The sequence below is a fragment of the Muntiacus reevesi genome, chromosome 2, assembly GCF_963930625.1.
Source record: "Muntiacus reevesi chromosome 2, mMunRee1.1, whole genome shotgun sequence".
Taxonomy (NCBI): domain Eukaryota; kingdom Metazoa; phylum Chordata; class Mammalia; order Artiodactyla; family Cervidae; genus Muntiacus; species Muntiacus reevesi.
The window spans coordinates 276232670-276252097 of NC_089250.1; the positions used below are offsets into that span (position 1 = coordinate 276232670).

Here is a 19428-nt window from a genome sequence, read left to right on the forward strand (position 1 = left end):
GCACCAAAAAGGGTAGATAAAGTTCCAGTTGCCCAGTCCTCCTTTCCCTTTGGTCTGAGCCCATTTCTTGTGTAGCTTTCCAGAACTTTCCATGGCATATATTATATGATATTAATATGCATTATGCATCATATAATAATTAGCATATACTGAGGTGGAGTCATTGTCCTAAGTATTTTCTGTGCCTTGAGTCATATAATCTATTTATAGATATGATTTTAAGTAAGTAATGTGTTCATGTGTTTAGAATTTAAAATTTATACACATACGGAAAGAAGTTTCAGTCCCACATCTCAGTTTTCTGTTGTTGTTGGTTTGTGTTTTTTCTGCTTGGGGTTTGTTTTTTGTTTTTGTTTTTGTTTTTTTGCTACACAGGATGAGGTGTGTGGGATCTTAGTTGCCCACCCAGGGATGGAACCTGAGCCCCCTGCAGAGGAAGTGTGGGGTCGTAACCCTGGACCATCAGGGAAGTTCCTACTTGTTTTGTGGAGGTTTTGCCCACTCTTGGGGAGGTTACCACTGTTCTGGGTCTCTTGTGGACTGTTCCAGTGTTTATACAAAACACAATAAAATAGGAACATCTTCTTATTTTCATATTTTCTCACGCAGAAGTTTCAGTTCAGTTCAGTTCAGTCGCTCAGTCAATACTTTGGTCACACAGAAGGTTAAATCCTTGTAACAGGGTTCCGCATCTTGCCTTTTTCGCTTAAGACTGTTATCCTGGGAAATCTTCCATTTAGGTAACTAGAGCTTCCTAATTCTTTTTTTTTTTAGATATACATCTTGTCGCATTATCTGGAGGTGCCAGAGCTTATTTATCCAGTCCCTTATAAGCAGAGACTTGATTTATTTCCATCTGATAAGTACATTTAGCAGGGGAGTTTTACAAACCAAATAAGATTTCCTTCCTTCCTTCCCCACCCCTCCAGCCCTTCCACCACAGGCAGCCTACGTTTTCCAAACAGAAGACTTCAGTCTATTTTGCTGAAGAGATTACGATGAAAATCACCATCTGTTAATCCAATCTGCATCACGAGGAGAAAGAAAATCATCTCATGAGGTGAAACCTCCTCTCAGAAAGGTGGGGGGTGGTTTCCTGGGGGTCTCCAGCAATGGTGAGAGTTGCTACCTATCCGGGTTCTGATTTGCAAATGAAAGGCATGTGGGAAGCAAAGGAGGGGGTTAAGGGCAGGACACAGAACAGAGTAAATGGCCGAGTGCAGGGGACGGCCGGAGAATGTAAACTGGCCGGAAGCCAAGAATACACAGTGGAGAGAATGTTCTTGTCACGTGCACCCAGCCACCCAGGCCAAGAAGCTGCCTGGCCACTGGCCCCCCCTCCACCCCGGTCACTCCCTCCACTCAGCACTCAGCACTCAGCACTTCATACCTTCACCCTTGAAGCTGCACTCTTAATTTCCAATGTCCTTGCTTCTTTCCTGCCCAATTCAAAGCCTTGGAAGGAAGCATTCAGCTAAGAGAGGGAGAAGGCCAGTCTTGATCCCTTTAGTCTTCCTAATGAATCAGACAATAGTGGCACTTCCTGGTGGTCCAGTGGTTAAGCCTCTGCCTTCCAAAGCAGCGGGCATGGGTTCAATCCCTGGTGGGGGAACTAGATCCCACGAGTCGCCTAGCCAAAAATTTTTAAAAAAGTCAGACAATAGCTCCCGCCTGTGTGTTTACAAGAGGTTTAACTAACCCCAGTAGAGGGTCCCGTGCTGGGAAGTTCTCATGGCACCAGACCTGGTCTGTAGTGTTTATACATGCTGAAGCCTGGAGAGGAAATTCTAGAGGCAGTAGCTTTCCACAGCCACCCTGACCCCAAAGACCAGAGAAATTCCTTCACAGAGCAGGAGCCCTGGAAAACCACAGATGTCTAACAGTTTTAGGAACCCTGACTTCCTGTTTATTCATTTTTTTTAAATTGCATTTTGTCAGATACTCTTTTAGCACATATGTGATAGTCACATGGTTTTTTTCTGCTTGGCTCTGTTCATGGGTTAAATCTCATTAACGGTTTCTGAATATTAGCCATCCTTCCATTTCTAGAATAAACCCCACTTAGTCACAAAGTTTTGTGTTTTTTTTTTTTAATACTGCTGGGATCTGTATCTAGCACGGGCTGAAAGTGGAAGTATGAAAGTGTTGGTGGCTCTGTCGTGTCCAGCTCTCCTGCAACCCTATGGACTATGGCCCACCAGGCTCCTCTGTCCAAAGGATTCTCCAAGCAAGAATACTGGAGTGGGTTGCCATTTCCTCCTCCAGGGGCTCTTCCCGACTCAGGGATGGAATCCTGGTCTCCTGCGTTGCAGGCAGAGTCTTTACTGTCTGAGCCACCCAGGGGAGCCCAGTACAGGCGTCCACACTCCAAAAAACTGAGTTTCAGATTTCCGAGTTTAAGCAACTAACACACTTCAGTCCAATATGATGACCCCACTTCTGTGCTTGAAATGTGGCCAGTGGAACTACAGAACTGAATTTTACATTTTATTTATGTATCTTTTATGTAATATTTTTCTTTCTTTTTTTTTCTTGACTGAGCCATTAGGCGTGTTCGGATCTTAGTTTCCTGAGCAGGAATCGACCCTGCACCCGGCCCACCCCACCCCCATCCACACCCACTGCACTGGAGGTGCAGTCTTAACCACCGGACCGCCTGGGAAGTCCCATCTTCTTCCTTTTAACTTTTGTGGTAAGACACACATAACACAAAATTTACCTAAAATTTTCCATTTTTGAGCATACAGTTCGGTGGTCTTCATTCAGTGGTGGTACAACCATCACCACTCTACACATCCCAGAACTTTTTTTTTTCCATTATCCCAAACTAAAACTTTGGGCTCCTTAAATATTCACTCCCATTCCCCCTGCCCTCAGCCTTGAGTAAACACTATTCTACTTTCTGTCTCTATGGATTTGACTACTTTACATAGTGGAATCCTATAGTATTTGGATTACTATAGTATTTGTGGTAGTGGAATTCTATAGTATTTGTTGCTTGGTGTCTGGCTTATTTTACTAAATGTAAAGTCTTCAAGGTTCATCCATGCTGTAGAATTTCATTGCTTTGGGGAAATGAATTACTCAGCAACCTGTGACTGATACAGAGATGTACAGAAGTTGATGGATTTGAAAGAGAATATAGGGGACTTTCCTGGTGGTCCAGCAGTTAAGACTCTGTGCTTCCACTGCAGGTGGCATGGGTTTGATCCCTGAATTAAGATTCTTGAGGTGGCTGCAAAAAAAGAAATTTTTTTTTTTCCAAAGTGTTAGGTTAGTTTCCATGGGGCTGCCATAACAAAGTGCCACAGGCTGTATGGCTTAGACAGAAATTCATATTCTCACAATGCTGAAAGTTAGAAATCCTAGATCAAGTTGGAGATTGGCTTCTTCTGAGTTCCCTCTGCCTGGCTTGTTGACAACCATCTTTTCCTTGTGCATTCACGTGGTCACGGTGTGAACACTCTTATCACCACTGAGGGGTATATTTCCAAAAAAGGCAAGTTTGAAAGGTAAGTTTTCTGTTTTGTGTATTTGACCACAATTGAAAACAACAATTATTTCTCAAAAAGTCACTCAGTGAAAGGTTCTGTGAGCAGGAGATGCTGAGTATTAGGAGCAGAATATCGCTTGTTAAGAGCGATAGTAAGTTGATGGGAAGAAGGATATATTTAAGGGTCAAAAAGACAAATAGAAGTGTTCTGAGTCAAAAAACTAAAAACAGAACTACCATATGATCCAGCAGCTCCACTCCTGGGTCTATATGCAGAAGCGACAGAAGCATTAATTTAACAAAAGCATTAAAAAAATACATGCATCCCAGTGTTCCCAGTGTCATTATTGCGACTGTCAAGATATGGGAGCAATCTAAGTGCCCATCGACAGATGAATGGATAAAGATCACACACACATATGCACAATGGAACACTAGTCAGCCATAAAAAGAAAGGAAATTTTGCCATTTGCAACAATATGAAAAATTTGGAGGGTATTATGCTAAGTGAAATAAGTCAGACAGAGAAAGACAAATACTGTATTTTATCCCTTATATGTGGAATCTAAAAAAAAAAAAAATACAACAAAATAGTTAATATAACAGCAATAAAAAAGAAACAGACTCGCAGATGTAGAGAACAAACCAGTGGTTACCAGTGGGCAGAGGGAAGTGTCGAGGGGAAGTGTAGGGGTAACGGATTAAGAGGTACAAACCATTATGTATATCATAAACTACAAGGATATATAGCACAACACGGAGAATATGGCCAATGTTCTATAATAACTGTCAACGGAGTATAACCTTTAAGAAGTGTAAATCACCATATTGTACACCTGTAAACTTATATAATATACATCAACTCTACTACAATTTAAAAGACAAGAAATGCAAAAAAAAAAAAAAAAAAAAAGGCAAGAAGGATTAGCGTGAGATAAGAAGAACTTCACTGTTGTTCAAGAACAGTCCTGGAAATATTTGTCACATTCTGGTTTCAGTTTAGGGAAGTTGAGGAACTGACCAGCCAACGACTTCTGGTCTCTCTCTAAATAAAGAAGGTAGGTCATAGACTGAGAACTCAGGCCAGGCCGAGGGCAGAGATCAAAGAGCTCAAAAATAGAGTGCTTGTCACTATGGCAATGAGGAGGAGCCGACCAGAGGATTGCAATGGGGCTGTAGGCAACACTGTACGGGGCAGTCCTGAGTTTGCTCATCACGTCTTTATGACTTCCCCGGTGGCTGAGATGGTAAAGAATCGTCTGCAGTACAGGAGACCTGGCTTCCATTCCTGGGTCGGGGAGATCCCCTGGAGAAAGAAACAGCTACCCACCCCAGTACTCTTGCCTGGAGAATTCCATGGACAGAGGAGCCTGGCAGGCTGCAGTCCATGAGGTCACAAAGAGCTGGACATGACTAATGCTTTCACTCTTTCACTTTCACCGTATCTTTATGCCTTGTAATATGACTTTCTCCAGTGACGTTCAATTGCTTAGGGAGAAACACATGCGGGGGGGAAACCCTGATAGGTGGACTTTTTCTTTTAAAAAAATTTTTTTTCTTATTTAATATTGGCTTATGCTCAGATGCTCAGTTGTGTCCAATTGTTTGTGACCCCGTGGACTGTAGCCCACCAGGCTCCTCTGTCCATGGGATTCTCCAGGCAAGAATACTGGCGTGGGCTGCCCTTTCCTCCTCCAGGGGATCTTCCCTACCCAGGAATCGCACCTGGGTCTCCTGCATGGCAGCAGATTCTTTACCAACGGAGGCACCAGGAAGCCCAATTTTATACTGGAGTACAGTTGACTTACAATGTTGTGTGGGTTTCTGGAGTACAGCAGAGTGATTTAGTTATACATATACACGTATTGGAGAAGGAAATGGCAACCCACTCCAGTACTCTTGCCTGGGAAATCCCATGGACAGAGGAGCCTGGTGGGCTGCAGTCCATGGGGCCACAGACAGTCAGGCATGACTGAACCACTAACACTTTCATACATGTATCTTTTTTTTTTTCCAGATTCTCTTCCCAAATAGGTTATTATAGAGGATTGAGTAGAGTTCCCTGTGCACTATGGTAGGACCTCGTGGTTTATCTATTTTATATATAGTAGTATGTTTATGTTAATCCCAAACTCCTGATTTATCCCTCCACCCTCGACCTTTCCCTTTGGTAGCCATAAATTCGTTTTCAAAGTCTGTGAGCCTCTTTCCGTCTCATAAATAAGCTCATTTGTGTCCTTTTTGAGATTCACACGATCGTTGTCTTTGTCCCACTTACTTCGCTTAATATGATCATCTCTAGGTCCATCCACGTTGCTCTGTGTGTGCACACAGTTGTGTCCAGCTGTTTGCGACCCCATGGACTGCAGCCCGCCAGGCTCCTCTGTCCATGGGGATTCTCCAGGCCAGAAAACTGGGGTGGGTTGCCATGCCCTCCTCCAGGGGATCTTCCCGACCCAGGGATCAAGCTCCCGTCTCATGCATTGTCACGTGGGTTCTTTACACTAGCACCTCCTGGGAAGCGCCGGGTCGCTTCACGCCTTCTCTCTATGGCCGAGGAATACTCCATTGTACATCTGGAGCACACCTGCTTCATCCATTCATCTGCCAGTGGGACATTCAGGTGGCTTCCGTGTCTTGTCTGTTGTGGACAGTGCTTCTGTGAGCATAGGGTGCACGTACCTTTTCAAAGCGTGGCTTTCTCTGGATGTGTGCCCAGGAGTAGGAATGCTGGATCATATGGTAGCTCTATCTTTAGTTTTTTAAGGAACTCCACACTGTTCTCCATAGTGGCTGCACCAATTTACATTCCCACTTACAGGGTAGGAGGGCTCTCTTTTCTCCTTATGCTTTCCAGCATTTGTTATTTGTAGACATTTTTTGACGATGGCCATTCTGACCAGTGTGAGGTGATACCTCATTGTAGCTTTTTTTTTCCCCAAGTGTAGGCATTTTTTTTTTTTTTAAATAATGACATTCAGTGTCTAACACTCTCCACTTTAAGAAGCTGTCTAAGCCTAAACTCTATTTGTTCATTTATTTTATTTAAAAATTTTGGCTGCATGGGGTCTTCATCTTGACACGTGGGTTTTCACTAGTTGTGGTGCATGGGCGGGGTGGGAAGGGGGCTTCTTTTATTGAACCCACGTCCCCTGCATTGGAGGGGAGATTCTTAACCACTGGATCACCAGGAAACTCCCCTCATTGCAGTTTTGATTTGCATTTCTCTAACAATTGGCGATGTTTAGCATCTCATCCTGTGCTTTTGGGCCATCTGTATGTCTTCTTTGGAGAAATGTCTATTTAGGTATTCCGTAGGTGGGCTTTTTCTTTTTCTTTTCCAGGACTGGGGTGATAAAAAGACAGAATGGCAGAGGAGTGTTAAGTATCCTAGTGTGAAACGAGGGTCACTGAAATGATAGGCTGTGGAAGCGTATCTGAAGAGGAAAGCAAGGAAGGAGCATGCTGATGGACTGGGGGCTCCTCTCAAGTTAAGAGAAGACCACAAGTGGCTATTGCTAAGGAAGTAGGATGCAAGCAGAAATCGTTGATGTCTGAGAGGCATGGAGAACCCAGTGGAGAGGTGGATGCTAGGGTGTGGAGGGTAAAGTTCGCATAGGTCTTCTAAGTCAGTGCCTCCCAAACACTGTCACATCATGGGGCAAATAGAAACATGACAATATTTTCTGCAGCTCATGGAGATGAACAAGAGCAGCCTGGCAAAAGCCAGGGGCAACCAGCCACTCTGAGGGCGGGGGAATCCACACGACCTAGTCATGGCAAATCTGTTTAGAAGGATGCACTCTAGAGAATTTCAGGAAACGATGTGGAAAATGAGGGCAAGTGACCGGGAAGTCCACAGACAACAAAACGGTGACAGTTACGGTCAGAGAACAGACTAGGGGGAGATATCTGTCTCAGAAAAGGGAAGAAAGAATACAGTCAGTCCCACACTTATGATGGCTTGACTTTGTTGTTCAGTTTTATGATGGTGCAAAAGCGATTCGCACGCAGTAGACACTGTATTTCAAATTTCAATCTTTTCCCAAGCTAGCGATATGCTGTATGAAATGCCCCAGAATCACCAAATTTTCCACCAACTTCTGCTCTCTGTACCCTATAGATTCTGTCCTGGCCAGTCGAAATGCTGATAAGACCTTGAAAGCAGGAAAGCAGAAGTCAGCTGATAACATACTTCGTATGTCTTACTAAAATACACATGCCAGCGCATGGGAGATAAAACCCCATAAAAACTGGAAGTTTGCCACTCAGGAACTTTCCTGGGAATCCAATAGTCTGAGGACAGTGGGAATATCCCCTCCAAGTAAAGGAGTTATTACTCCTTGAACTCTTTGTGGTGGTTTAGTTGCTCAGTCGTGTCCAACTCTTTGCGACCCCATGGACTGCAGCCCACCAGGCTCCTCTGTCCCTGGGATTGTTCTGGCAAGAATACAGGAGTGGGTTGCCATTTCCTTCTTCAGAGGATCTTCCCGACTGGGGGATCGAACTGGCATCTCTTACGTCTCCTGCGTTGACAGGCGGGTTCTTTACCACTAGCACCATCTGGGAAGCCCTAGTTAGCTCTGAATCAGGGCTGGTTGGAACCAATCATGTGATTGGGGGTTGAAACTCTCAGCCTCACTCCCTGACCTCCAGACAGGCTAGGGAGACGGAGCTTGCGCGCTGACGGCCTGTGATTTCACCAACCAAGCTTCTGTAATGGAGCTTCCATAAATACCCTGAACAGCGGGATTCAGAGGGCTTCCAGGCAGGTAAATGCATCAAGGTGCTAGGTGATGACACACCCAGAGAGGGCCTGGGAGCCCTGCATCCCTTCCCCATATCCTCCCTGAGTATCTCTTCTGTTTGGCTGTTCCCAAGTTCTATCCTTTACAATAAATCAGTAATACCCTGGTGGCTCAGACAGTAAAGAATCTGCCTGCAATGCAGGAGACCTGGGTTCAAAAGATCCCAGGGTCAGGAAGATCCCCTGGAGAAGGGCATGGCAACCCACTCCAATATTCTTGCCTGGAGAATTCCAAGGACAGAGGAGCCTGGTGGGCTACAGTCCGTGGGGTCACAAAGAGTCGGACATGACTGAGTGACTAACACTCGCACTTTCAATACTAAGGGCCTTCTTGAGTTCTGCAAGCCATTCTAGCAAATGACGGAAGCCAAGGACGAGTCCTGGGAATGCCCCAATTTCTAACCAGTTGGTCAGAAGCAGGGGAGGCCTGGGACTTGTGGCTGGAGTTCAGTCTTGTGGGACTGAGCCCGTTACTTGTGGGGTCTGATAATAATTGCAAGAGGTTAGTGTGCCCAGATTCAAAGAAGGCAATGGCAACCCACTCCAGTACTCTTGACTGGAAAAATCCCATGGACGAAGGAACCCGATAGACTGTGGTCCATGGGGTCACAAAGAGTCGGACATGACTGAGCAACTTCACTTTCACTTTTCACTTTCATGCTTTGGAGAAGGAAATGGCAACCCACGCCACTGTTCTTGCCTGGAGAATCCCAGGGACGGGAGAGAGCCTGGTGGGCTGCCGTCTACGGGATCGCACAGAGTCGGACACGACTGAAGCGACTTAGCAGCAGCAGCAGCAGCAGCTGTGTGCCCAGATTGAGACACTCATCACTCAGCGGCTGTCTGGAGTTACAGAATTAGTGGCCGATGCGGAAAACAAACACACAGTTGCTTGTCAGAGGTATCAGGAGCAAAAACCAGCTCATAATCTGTCCCCAGGGTCAGTGGGAAAGAATCTGTGTGCCAATGCAGGAGACACGAGTTCCATCCCTGGTCCGGGAAGATGCCACATGCCGTGGAGCAAGTAGGCTCATGTGTCACAACTATTCAGCCAGTTCTTTAAAGCTCAGGAGCTGCAACTACTGGGACCTCGAGCCTCCCTACAACCAGAGAAAACCCCGAGCAGCAACGAAGACCCAGCACAGCCTAAATAAACTGTTGCTTTTATTTTTTTTTCAATCTGTACCCAGGTCTACTCTCCTCTAAAACCTTCCATTACAGAGAGTGCTAGTAAGACTTACGTAGACCCGATGACCACCCCGTGCCTCTCGGTCAGCTTCTTCCCCACCTAGTGTCCCCAGTGCCTGCTTAATGTTCACAACTACCCGCTGATGAACAAAGTGGCCGCGGTGGTCTACTCACGGATCTGCCTCCTCACAGCTATGGAGCTTCGTCACCGATGGAGGCCCACCTTGCTGTCCTCGGCAAGCAGTGTTGGGCCCCCTAACGTGCTATGGTTCTCTAGGGAGTCCAGCCAAACGCCTGGGCACCCGAGGAGCACCTTGGACCTCTTCCATCGTGGACGGGGTGCTGACCTTTTCCTGCCTGGAATGATGAACTCTCGGTTCTGTTTGCTTTCCTAGCCAACAGCGGCATCTGTGAACGAACTGATTCACCCCATTCACCGTCAGGTTAACCCACACAAGACTGCTTCTGATCAAAGGCCCAGGTTTGTTAGGAAGTGAGGGGGCGGGTCCACGTACCCAGCAGCAGAAAGCAGCCGCTCTCACTGAACAGAGGCACAGCCTGCTGGAGACGGGTTCAGCGCCCGGCGGCAGACGGCATCTCTGGGGTCTGGGTGCTGTCCTGGCAGGATGTGGGTAAACACTGAACCAGCGGCACATACCTTTCACCACGTTACACAAGACCAGGAGCCGTCCGGGGTCACGTCTCAGGATCACACCCCAGATGACTCACTCTTTAAATGTTTACTTCCTCTTCCTGCTGCCCTGCACTCTGCTGTTTTGAGGTTTCAGTGCCTTAAAGGCGGGTACAGTGCCACCAGAGAGCACGCCGGCAATAAACTCGGAGCAGTGACAGCCTCTTTACTATATCGGGGGCCCGTCTCAGGGGTGCCATGGTGGCTCAGACAGGAAGAAAATCCGCCTGCAATGCAGGAGACCCGGGTTCGATCCCTGGATGGGGAAGATCCCCTGGAGTAGGAAATGGCAACCCATTCCAGTATTCTTGCCTGGAGAATCCCCATGGACAGAGGAGCCTGGCGGGCTACAGTCCCTGGGGTTGCAAAGAGGTGGACACGACTGAGCGACTAACTTCATGGCTTTGAGAGTGCCACTTTGAGGTCAGGCAAAGATTTGGGCAAGAAGGGGGTAAGAGATGCTTCTTTACTGGGGGTCGAGGAGGTGTGTCCCTGGAGATCCTCCAACGAATACCTTGTCCTGGCTCCCTAGACATCCCCACGCGGGGCTCCTAGAGACTCTTTCCCTATGCAGGGCACATAAAGACAGACAAAGGTCTGCCGCCTTTGCAGGACACCAAAGGGGGCGTACAGTCTCCACAGCCCTTCAGCCCCACCTCTACCCTCCCCAATTGCAGAGCGCAGCATCCAGGTGCCCCCCAACCCATCCCATCTCCGAAGGGCACGCAGCCCCGGGCTCCGAGCTCCAGCATCCTCTCGGACCCCTCCCTTCGCGACGCGCGCGGCTCCCACCCTGGGGCTCGGCCTCAAAGCCTCCTTCCTCAGTCGTCGGCTTGGAAGACACCCGGCGGCTGCGGCGCGGGCGGCGCCCGGGAGAGCGCGGCGTCGCCGAGCAGCCGCAGTCCCGCCGGGCCCCGCCCAGCGGCAGCCGCGAGCCAGGCCGCGCCGGGGACCAGTGCAGAGCGCGGTGAGTGAGCCGGGCCAGCAGGGATGGACCCGGGCGTCCCGGTCTCCGCCCCGCCCCAGCCCTAGGCCGAGCATCCCGGCCTTCTCCTGCTTGCTTCTGAGCTCTGTCTATTCGTTTCAAGGCCCCGGAGCGGACCCTAAAAAAGGACCCCGCGGCCCCTCCCTGCTCTGGGCCCCGGGCAGAGCAGTCCCTTGGCCCCCTCCCTCCCTGCAGCAATCAGGAATCTGGCACCCCCAGCCCCCAGCCTCGCCCTCATTAAGCTTCTGCGCCCCTCCCTTTTTCCAGGAGCCAGGAATGCAGGCCAAAAATATCTCTCGCTTCCAGACCCAAGAGGCCCGGCTTGCAACCCCATCTGCTCCGAAAACCCGGGAGTCTGAGCCGTAATTGCTTCTAGGAGCCAAGAATCTGGGCCCACAGCCTGGGACTCCATGTCCCCGACTCCCACCGCCCTGATCCCAGAAATCTTGCTACCAACCATCCCCACCGACATGGGACTTTGGGGTCCGGCCCATCCGTCCCTTCCACCGCGAACCGCATTATAGATAGAGGATTAGGAGGGCCCACTTTACTCCTCCCTAAAATTCCTTAAACACTGCAATCCAGCCACTGTTCTTTTGGGGACCCAGGAACCCCCTAAAGTCTAGGGATCGACACATTTCCCATTTCAGGGACCCGGGAGACAGAGACCCTAGCAAATAGACCCCAGTAAAGAGAGAGGCCCGCTCTCCCCAGCCGCTTTGCGACCCAGGTGTCCAAGGTTTCATCCATCCTGGCCGAGGAGGGAGACGAGGGGGGAGGGGGCTGGAAGGGGAGAGGGAGAACTGACCGAGGTGAGACTGGGGTGGGGACTCGAGCTGGGGGGTGGGGGGGCGGCTCTGTCCTAAACAAAGGCCAAACAGACGGGTTGCCATGGCAACGGCCTTCCCGGGCCGGCCCTGGAGAGTTCTCCATCCAGCGCTGGGCCGAGGAGGGCAGCCCTCCCGAGCCCGGACCCCGCCAGCTGTTGTGACTTCCTGTTTTGTCACCACGGAAACAGTGACCTCAGCCCTCCGCCCCACCGCTGGCGGGGCGGGACCCCTGCGGCGCGGTCCTCCGCCGGAGGGGGTGCGGCCTTGCCTCCGGCCCCGCCCTCGGGGCGGGACTGGGATAGCCCGGGCCTGGGACTCCCTAATCCGGCTCGAGCCCGGAGTTCCGGCCCCGCCCACCCTCACTCCCCGGCCGGCCAGCCCCACCCAGACCGCAGACCCTTCTAATCTGCAGCTGTCGCCTCTGCTTCAGCCGCAGCGGTCGCTGGCCAGTAAGGTGAGCCTGCGGGAACCCCCAAGGGTGGCTGCAGCGTCCAGGATTCTGGGTGCGGAGGGGTTCCAATTGTGTCAGTCCCGAAAAAGCTGGTCTGGGTCAGGACTTGGGTCCTGGAGAGGGGACGGCTGGGGGCCTGAACTCACACAGGTCGTAAGTCTGAAAAAGGAGGTGGGGTGGGGCCTGGACTCCTGGATCTGATGGAGGAAGGGCTGGGGGCCTGGACCTCTGGGTCTGGGGGAGGAGGGGCTGGGGTCTGGACCCCTGGATCTGACGGAGGAGGGGCTGGAGTCCTGGATCTGATAGGGGAGGGGGCTGCGGGGCTGGGAGGCTGGGGGCCTGTTTCCTGGATTTGATGGTAGCGGGGCCTGCATTCCTGAGTCTGAAGGAAGAAGGGCTGGGGACCTGGACTCCTGGGTCTGAGGGAGGAGGGGCTGTGCTCCTGGAGGGGCTTGGAGTTGGGAATCCTGGGTTTGAGGAGAGTGGCTGGGGTCCAGAATTACGGACCTCCTCCCCATCCAGGGGGCAGAATCCGAACTTTGGACGCAAAAGGTATTGAGCTTCAGAACCCATGCTGCCAAAGTGAAAATGGATCTGGGTCGCCAGGGGTTGAGAGGCCAGGCTGGGGTTTCAGGGCACGATTCTGAGTTTTAGAGTAATGGGGTGTGGTGTTCGGCGCGGAGGTGGGGACAGGACTGGGGCGTGGCCCGGGACGTCCTGAGCTGGGTTCGGAAGCCAACGGGGTGTTTCCTCTGCCTGCTTGGGTCTCCGGCGGCTCATTCCTGAGTTCTGACCTCAGCCCACGGCTGGGGGCTCGGAGAGTGGGGACTGACCCCAACCCTCCAGGTGGTCCGCGCGCTAACTCACCTTCCAGGGGAGGCTCCCCGAGGCCCCGCCCTCTGCCTCCTGGGCGCGCCCCACTTCCTCCTAACGGGTCAGGGGAACGGGAGGCGGCAGGCTCCTGCGGGGCGCCTCCCAGGTGGCCCAGGAGGCCCAGCTCCGGCCGGGGGAGAGCAGCCCTCCGGGTGGTGGCGGAAGGTGTGGCTACTGTCTTCGAACTGGATTCCAATACTGTGCAGTTTCCCGCCGCCACCCCTTCCCCGAGATGCTAGGCGTGCGCAAGGCGAACCCAGGGGTCCAGGTACCCAGTCCTTCCTCCTGGGGCTCCGGGCTCCCGGCCCGCCTTTTAGGGACCCAGAACTCACATTTAGAAGGACCCAGGCATTCGACCTAGTAGCTTCTCCTCCCGGGACCTGGAGTCCGGGCTCCACTCCCAACCCTACCGCCCCCCGCCCCCCGTCCCCCGTCCCCGCCCCAGCATCGCTCCTTCCCTTCACCCTTCCCCTCCCCCGCCAGAATCCCAGGAGCAGGGCGGGGGTCGCGGCGCCGCCTCCCGGTCCTCGGCACATTCCGAATGGCTGGGCAGACTTGCAGCCCTTATAAGGACGGAGACGCGGCGCTGCCCGGGCTGCTCGCCCCGGCAGCCGCCGCCCAGGGCCCACCCCCGCCGCCGGCCTCCCCCCAGCCCTCCCTTCCCCCGGCTCTCTCGCCGGGGCAGGGTTACGATCACAGCCCGCCCACGCCGCCCCGCGGGGCCTGCACTCTTCCCAGCTCTCCCCCATTCCCGCCCGCGCAGGTTTTTTTTGGGGGGGTGGAGGGGGGAGGAAGGAAGGGGCGGGGCTTCCCTCGAGGTCACAGTTCGGGATTCCCGGGCCAAGTCCCCGCCCTGGCTGGGAGGCGCGCCCGGGGTCCGCCACACCGCCTCGCCGCGAGCTCTGGGCCAGCCCGGGCGGGCTGGGCAGGGTCTGAGCTGGACGCTGACGTCTTCTCCCTCCTCCCCGCGATCAGCCCTTTTCCAGGTGTCTGACCCAATCCGCCTCCAGGACCGAATCTCTTTCTGGTGGGGACCCTCCGCCAAGACCGCTGGTGAGTGGGGCAGGAGGCCTCAGACTCTTGGGTCCGAGCCGGGGAGGGGTTCTGGGGTCTGGACTCCTGGATCTGAAGGAGGAGGGGCTGGGGAATTTGGCCGCCTAGATCCTGAGACCAGAGGAAGAAGTATGTTCAGGAACTGGTCTCCTGTGTCCCCAGGAAGCTCTTGTGAGGGAGAGCAGGGCTATGACCCTGCCCTCCTACACTGGAAAGAGGAAGTTTTATTGCCCGGGAGTTGAGAGAGGCCTTTTGAGCTTGCCAGAGGTGTTCCCCTGGTGGCTCAGTGGCCAAGAATCCGCCTGTAATGCAGGAGACATGAGACTGGGGTTCTATCCCTTAATCGGGATGATCCCCTGGAGGAGGGCACGGCAACCCACCCCAGTATTCTTGCCTGGAGAATCCCATGGACAGAGGAGCCTGGCGGGCTGCAGTCCATGGAATTGCAAAGAGTCAGACACGGCTGGAGTGGCTGAGCAGCAGTAGCCGAGAGATTAGCTATTTTAGGGCCTGAGTGAGGATCTGGACACTTGGTCAGGAGTTTGAGGCCAGGGCCTCATTCCTTAGTCTTTGGGACAAGGACACTGTCTTTCTGAACCAGAGAGACCCAGAGATTTCAGTGGCCTAGGTCAGGGGAGGGGGCTGGGGTTCCCGGAAGTTGGGTACTAGCTGGCTTGGTTCCTGAAGGGGCCTGGACCTCATGTTGGGGGAGAGGGAGGAGGAAGCTTGACTTCCTTTGGGTTGAACTTCCCCAGGCTCCTCAGGGGGATGCAAGTTCCCCAAGCTTCCCAGGTGGTGTTAGTGGTTAAGAACCCACCCACCAGTGCAGGAGACTCCAGTTCAATCCCTGGGTTGGAAAGATCCCCTGGAGAAGGGCATGGCAACCCACTCCAGTGTTCTTGCCTGGAGAGTCCCATGGACAGAGGAGCCTGGTGGGCTGCAGTCCACGGGGTCACAAGGGTTGGACATGACCAAAACGACTTAACACACAGGCACCCCAGACCTAAATCCCTGTGGCCACAGGAGGGGTGCTGCTGAGGTTGCTAATACCCAGTTCCACCTGGGGACAGACTCCCCTTCAGTGAGGGGCGACAGCCTGGAAGACTGGAAGCTCTGATCAGATGTGGGTCCCTGAGAAGGTCCCCGAGTGATGGCTAGACTCTTGAATGTGTCTGGAGGCTGGAAGTGTTTGTTAGATCAAAGAAAGTTCTGGCTGCAGATCCCTGGGTACCCAAAGGAAGAAAGTTGCAGTGGTGGGGTTTTTAAGAGATCACAGAAGACAGGGTCTCTTCTTCTGTCGGGGGGTGGTGGGGAGGGCACAAGACGGGGACGCTTTAGAGCACAATCTTTTTTTTTTTTTTTTTTTTGGTTGTAACCCAGGGCATGTAGGATCTTAGTTCCCCAACCAGGGATTGCCCCCTGCATTGGAAGTGCGGAAAGTCTTAACCACTGGTCCACCAGGGAGGTCCCTAGAGTAGAATCTTGAGTGGCTGGGTTGCTGAGTCCCTGGGGGAAGGAGAGCAGCTTTGTGTGTCTGGAGTGGAGGTGGGGGGGAAAGAGACATGATTTTACAAGAGTTGGCTTTCAGGGCAAAGAAAGAAGGGGTCCTGGGGAAAAGAGAGACAGGGTACCTACCCTTCTGAGCTCTGACATGAGGCTAGAGTGGGGGTGGGGGCTAACACCTGGACCACCAGCATCCCTGTAGGCCTGGGACTGGCCCGGTTTGAAAACTGAAAGGCCCAAATCCTGGGTACCCCTTCAGCTAGAGTCCAGATTACACCATCCACAATGGCCCCTCCAGGGAGGCAAGTGCCCCAGGGTGGGGGGACTCTGGATCCTCCAGTTTGGAATGTTCTTAGGATCTTCTCTCCCCTCCCCCCAGCCATGCCGGTGACGGTAACCCGCACCACCGTGACAACCACCATGTCGTCGTCTTCCGGCCTGGGCTCCCCGACCATCGTGGGGTCCCCTCGGGTGCTGACCCAGCCGCTGGGCCTCCTCCGCCTGCTGCAGCTGGTCTCCACCTGCGTGGCCTTCTCGCTGGTGGCCAGTGTGGGCGCTTGGACGGGGCCCATGGGCAACTGGTCCATGTTCACCTGGTGCTTCTGCTTCTCTGTGACGCTCATCATCCTCATCGTGGAGCTGGGCGGGCTCCAGGTCCGCTTCCCACTGTCCTGGCGCAACTTCCCCATCACCTACGCCTGCTACGCCGCCCTCTTCTGCCTCTCCTCCTCCATCATCTACCCCACCACCTACGTGCAGTTCTTGTCTCACGGGCGCTCCCGGGACCACGCCATCGCCGCCACCACCTTCTCCTGCATCGCCTGCATCGCCTACGCCACCGAGGTGGCCTGGACCCGGGCCCGGCCCGGTGAGATCACCGGCTACATGGCCACCGTGCCCGGCCTGCTCAAGGTGCTGGAGACCTTCGTGGCCTGCGTCATCTTCGCCTTCATCAGCGACCCGGGGCTGTACCAGCACCAGTCGGCCCTGGAGTGGTGCGTGGCCGTGTATTCCATCTGTTTCATCCTGGCAGCCGTGGCCATCCTGCTGAACCTCGGCGACTGCACCAACGTCCTGCCCATCGCCTTCCCCACTTTTCTGTCGGGCCTGGCCCTGATCTCCGTCATCTTCTACGCCACGGCCCTGGTCCTCTGGCCGCTCTACCAGTTTGACCAGAGGCATGGTGGTGAGCCGCGCCGGCATATGGATGTCAGTTGCGGCAGAAGCCACACCTACTACGTGTGTTCCTGGGACCGCCGGCTGGCCGTGGCCATCCTGACAGGCATCAACCTGCTGGCTTACCTGGCCGACCTGGTGTATTCGGCCCGCCTGGTTTTCGTCAGGGTCTGAGCCTCGTCCCCGGAGTGGGGCTCTCCCTAATTCCCCCTTCTCCCCGGAGGCCCTTCCGCAGAGCTCTGGGCTCCCGCCCACTTTTCTCACGTCCCTCCCAGCCCATCCTGCGCCCTTGTCTGTGTCCCTCAGGCCTCCTCCTGCGTTGCCTCCCTTCCTGTTCTGTTTGGGTGCCACATCCTGTTTCACTCCTGCCTGCTCTCTTCTCCGACGTTTTCTGCTTTGAGGCTCTCTTCTCTTTTCATCTTATGTGTTTCCGCCTCTGCCTCCTTTCCTGACCCCTTGGGAGCGCTGAGCCTTCTCAGCCCCACCAGCCCCCGCCTCCCACCTCCAAAGGTGCTGAGCCCCACATCACACACCCCCTTTCGCAGCTGTTCATACCCGGGGCCTCTGGAGAGACCTCCTTGCCAAAGCATGCCTGCCCACCCTGGCTGTGCCTTAGTTGATGTGTGTGTTGTGTGTTTGTGTGTGTTTCAGGGGTGGGGGTGGGTAGTTAGGAATCAAGTCCCCTTTCTCCCAATGGGGGTGGGGGGTATGTACAGTGTTTCTCCCCTTTAAGTTAAAAAAAGAAGAAAAAAAACACTGGAGATCAATAATTTCCAGTGGGCTGGAGGCTTAAAGCATAGACCCTGGGTCCCTAGGCCCCACCTGGTGCTCAGCCTCACCTGAGATTGGCTCCAGAATTTTTGCCAGGCTTATTAAAAACCCACTGCCTAGAGGCCATCTTAAAGGAAGCAAGGGATGGGCGCATTCCATCCCAAAGACTCTCTGAGTTATTGGAGGGAGCTGGCAAAGAACTGCAGGGTCTTGAAGACAACTGTCTCAAGTATTTGTGAGGGACAGGGAGGTGGCCCTCCAGCTTCAATGTTAAAAATAGTATCTCCTGCCTTTGCTGGGAAGATAAGAAAATGGCCACTGCCAGCCTTCAAGGTGATGTTAGCCTGGGTTGTTTTTTTTTTTTTTCCTTTCCTGGTCACAAGGGCAACAATCACTGGCTGGCCCTGTTCTCAAAAGGGAAGTTTCTTTTCAATTTTTTTTTTCTGGCGGGTAGGGTGGGGGGGGATGGGGATTGCTACTATGCCATGGTCCAAGGAATTGCATCGCATTGCATTGCTTCAGTGTGTGTGGTACACACACAGGTGTGTTTCTGTGTGCTCGTTGCTTCCTGCTGCAGCTTCCTGCTTCTCTGGGACTCACGTGTATAACATGATCTATATAAATGTATAAATATATTTTTTATTTTTTTTTTAATTCCCTGGCACTCTGGTTCCCATCGGCCCCTGCTGTCAGTCAGTCACAGAGAGAAGCCTTGTCCCTTCTCCCACATCCATAATGTTCATTCTTTTTTTTTTTTTAAACCTCAATATAAAGATAAAAGAAAGACTTGTGCCTGCTTTATTTATGGGGAGGGCTCCAGGAGAGAGGGCAAGGCCCAGACTTCTGGGTCTGGTAGGAGAAAGAGGCTGGGATCAAAACAACCTTGGCCTCATCAGAAAAGAAGTGAGTCTGGATCTTCCAAATTTCTCCCTCAAATGAAGAGGGTTAATTAGGATAGACACGAACAAGATTTCTCCCTCTTTAGGGCTTGCCTAATGGTTCAGTGGTTGGGAATCCACCTGCCAATGTAGGGGAAGCAGTTTCTATTCCTGGTCTGGGAAGATTCCACATTCCAGGGAGCGCCTAGGTCCCTCTGCCACGACTACTAAGCCCGAGCTCTGCAGTGAGAGAAACCCCTGCAATGAGGAGCCCACGCACTGCAGCCAAGAGTAGCCCCTGCTCCCGGCAACTAGAAAGTTTGAGTGCAGCGACAAAGACCCAGCACAGCCAAAAAGAATTTGTAAGAAAGAATTTTTAAAGAACAAAGATCCCTCTTTGGAGTCCTACAAGCATCTGAGAAATACCGTGTCTCATTCCGATTGCAGCAGAACCCAGGCACCACTTCTTACCATCTCCCCTCTCAGTCATCAAACACTGTATTCTTCCTAAATCCGACAGAGGATGAGATGGTTGGATGGCGTCACTGACTCAAAGAACAGAGTTTGAGCCAACTCCTGGAGATGGTGAAGGACAGGGAAGCCTGGCATGCTGCAGTTCATGGGGTCGCAAAGAGTTGGACACGACTTAGCAACTGAACAACAACAACAAAATTCTATTTTTATCTGTCACATTCTCCAAGCTCCTTTAGTTTTGCTTCACCCAAGCTT

The 19428-nt window shown here is 52.5% G+C and overlaps 1 protein-coding gene and 1 long non-coding RNA gene across 5 annotated transcripts; one reads left to right on the forward strand and one right to left on the reverse strand.

Moving 5' to 3' along the window:
- Window positions 1–881: 881 nt before the first annotated feature.
- Window positions 882–13701, reverse strand: LOC136161721 (uncharacterized). Of its 2 annotated transcripts, none has more exons than XR_010661766.1 (3): window positions 13651–13701; window positions 1391–1630; window positions 882–1140 (listed from the first exon to the last, which is right to left on the reverse strand). It is a non-coding gene; the product is annotated as an uncharacterized lncRNA (long non-coding RNA). The 2 variants fall into 2 exon arrangements; XR_010661765.1 differs by lacking the exon at window positions 13651–13701 and adding an exon at window positions 10004–10243.
- MYADM (myeloid associated differentiation marker) lies at window positions 10464–18605 on the forward strand. 3 transcript variants are annotated; one of them, XM_065926741.1, is made up of 4 exons: window positions 10464–10602; window positions 10857–11146; window positions 14294–14371; window positions 16254–18605. In XM_065926741.1, exon 4 carries the CDS (start codon window positions 16256–16258, stop codon window positions 17222–17224), a length of 969 nt encoding a protein of 322 aa, XP_065782813.1. In that variant the 5' UTR covers window positions 10464–10602; window positions 10857–11146; window positions 14294–14371; window positions 16254–16255; the 3' UTR covers window positions 17225–18605. The 3 variants fall into 3 exon arrangements, with proteins under 3 accessions (XP_065782813.1, XP_065782812.1, XP_065782814.1); XM_065926740.1 differs by lacking the exons at window positions 10464–10602; window positions 10857–11146 and adding an exon at window positions 12341–12448; XM_065926742.1 differs by lacking the exons at window positions 10464–10602; window positions 10857–11146 and adding an exon at window positions 13568–13586.
- Window positions 18606–19428: the final 823 nt, after the last annotated feature.